Source organism: Babylonia areolata, chromosome 16 (assembly GCF_041734735.1).
Source record: "Babylonia areolata isolate BAREFJ2019XMU chromosome 16, ASM4173473v1, whole genome shotgun sequence".
Lineage (NCBI taxonomy): Eukaryota > Metazoa > Mollusca > Gastropoda > Neogastropoda > Buccinidae > Babylonia > Babylonia areolata.
Genome location: NC_134891.1, coordinates 11,965,569 through 11,968,068, shown reverse-complemented (window position 1 = coordinate 11,968,068; position 2,500 = coordinate 11,965,569). Strand labels below are relative to the sequence as shown.

Below are 2,500 nucleotides of genomic sequence, written 5' to 3'. Positions count from 1 at the left end.
CCAGCAATATCTTTCTATTAAGTCTAACATAAAAATATTTCTATTCGATACTTTTGATTAACCTACTCGCGGTCTTTTGCAAATGCTTGCTTGTACTCAGTCCGCTAGCTACCATGCCATGATGAATGAAAATTGAATGTATGTGTGATCGTGCTAGCAAATTAACGCAAATTAACAGTAAGTGCCCGCGCGCGTGTGTGTGTGTGTGTTTGAGTGTGTGGGCGTGAATGTGTACGTATGTCTTTGTTTGCTTGTTTTATAATATGTGCGTGCATGTTGTGTGTGTGTGTGTGTGTGTGTGTGTGTGTGTGTGTGTGTGTGTGTGTGTGTGTGTGTGTGTGAAAATGTACCAATTGTTCTTTTCATTGCTTTGTTACTTTTAATAGACTATTCCAGTTACTATTCGTATTCGTCGTTCTTATTATTTTATTTTATTTCTTCATTTCTATGTTTTGTGTCGTTCTTTATTTTATGTTTTGTGTCGTTAAATGGGAAGAATTGTTAAAAGGCCTTTACTGCGCCTAATTCTTTACCCATTAAAGATTCAGTCAATATATCAATCTTCTTCTTCTTCTTCTTTTTTTTTCTTGTTGGTCTTATTGTTTGTGGTGGTTTTTGGTTTTCTTTGTTTGTTTGTTAGTGTTTGTGTTGTTGTTGTTGTTGGCTTTTTTGTTTTATTTTATTTTATTTTTTTGCTGTTTTTTCGTGATATGCTTGTTGTTGGTGGTGGTGATGGTGGTGGTAGTTGTGGTGGTGGTAATGGTGGTGGTAGTCTGTTTCTTGTTCTTCTTTTTCTTGCTGTTTTTCCTCTTTTTTGTTTTTTGTTTTGTTTTCTGGTGCTGATTGTTTTATCCCTCTTATTTTTCTGTTCGTTTTGTTCCTGTTCTTCTTGTTGGCCTTGTTGTTTATCTTCATGTTTGTCTTGTTGTTGTTTATCTTCATGTTTGTCTTGTTGTTGTTTATCTTCATGTTTGTCTTGTTGTTGATCTTCATGTTTGTCTTGTTGTTTATCTTCATGTTTGTCTTGTTGTTGTTTATCTTCATGTTTGTCTTGTTGTTGTTTATCTTCATGTTTGTCTTGTTGTTTATCTTCATGTTTGTCTTGTTGTTGTTTATCTTCATGTTTGTCTTGTTGTTTATCTTCATGTTTGTCTTGTTGTTTATCTTCATGTTTGTCTTGTTGTTTATCTTCATGTTTGTCTTGTTGTTGTTTATCTTCATGTTTGTTTATCTTCATGTTTGTCTTGTTGTTGTTGATTTTCATGTTTGTTTATCTTCATGTTTGTCTTGTTGTTGTTTATCTTCATGTTTGTCTTGTTGTTGTTTATCTTCATGTTTGTTTATCTTCATGTTTGTCTTGACCTTTTGTGTTTCTTGTTTGTTGCTTTTATCCTTTTCCTCTTCTTCGCATTCTTTCCTTTCTTCATCTGCGTCTTGCTGTGGATGCTGTTGTTGTTATTGTTGTTGTTGTTGTTGCCCTTCTTCTTCTTCATTCTACATTGTTTTTCTTAATCCTTCTTTGTTCTTGCTCTTGCTTTTTTTCTGTTTTTCTTTCTTCTTTTTTTTTTTCTTCCATTTTTTCGTTTTTTTTTTTTTTTTTTTTTTTTTTTTTTTTTTTTTTTGTCGTCGGTCAGATTTCTTTTTACTCTTTTCCGTCTTCAAATCTGTACTCAGTGCACTATGCGAGAGACAGAGACAGAGACAGAGACACAGACAGAGGGGGATGTAAAAAAAAGAGAAAGGGAGAGTGAGTGAGAGAAAGAAAGAAATAAAGAAAGAGAGAGAGAGAGAGAGGGGCGGGGGTGCGACTGAGAGAAGTAAGAGAAGATAGATAGAGAGAGAGACAGAGACAGACAGGGGAATGTAAACAAAACAAGTGAGAGAGAGTGAGAGCGAGAAAGAAAGGAAGGAAGGGAGAGAGAGAGAGAGAGAGAAAGAGATAGATAGATAGATAGAGAGAGACAGACAGACAGACAGACAGATGCACAGTAACAAAGTGAATGACACATCTTGTTTCACCTATCTTGTTCCCGCTACCATCAACGTTGATATACACGCTTTACAACGCGTATGCTGGTGAGTGGGATGTGAACAGCACTAACATGTGTGTGTCTCTGTGTGTCTGCTTGGCCCTCGGTTTGTCTGTCAGTTCTCACCCTTCATCTGAGGGGAACTTGACATTGTGTGTGTTAGTGTGTGTGTGTGTTAGTGTGTTAGTGTGTGTGTGTGTGTGTGTGTGTGTGCGTGTGTGTGTGTGTGTGTGTGTGTGCGCGTGTGTGTGAATATAAAGCGTGCGTGCGTTTTTGAAGAGAGAGAGAGAGAAAGAGAGAGAGAGAGAGAGAGAGAGAGAGGCAAATGGGTTATCCTGGAAAACAGACTGTGGAAACAACCACTTAATGCTACGTTTACACGGGATGCAACTAACTTGCAACCAAATTCAAATTTTGGTTGCCAGGCTGGTACATGCGTCTGGACGGTCTCCGCAGGATGCAACCGGCGG

The 2,500-nt window shown here is 37.4% G+C and overlaps 1 protein-coding gene across 1 annotated transcript in view; it reads left to right on the top strand.

The window, feature by feature from the left end:
- Positions 1-2,500, top strand: part of LOC143290752 (uncharacterized) — a 17,252-nt gene that overhangs the window by 14,622 nt on the left and 130 nt on the right. Inside the window, exon 6 of the mRNA XM_076600266.1 lies at positions 2,487-2,500. This exon is cut by the window's right edge and continues 130 nt beyond it. Coding sequence (XP_076456381.1) covers positions 2,487-2,500 — 14 coding nt within the window. The remainder of the gene's footprint in view (positions 1-2,486) is intronic.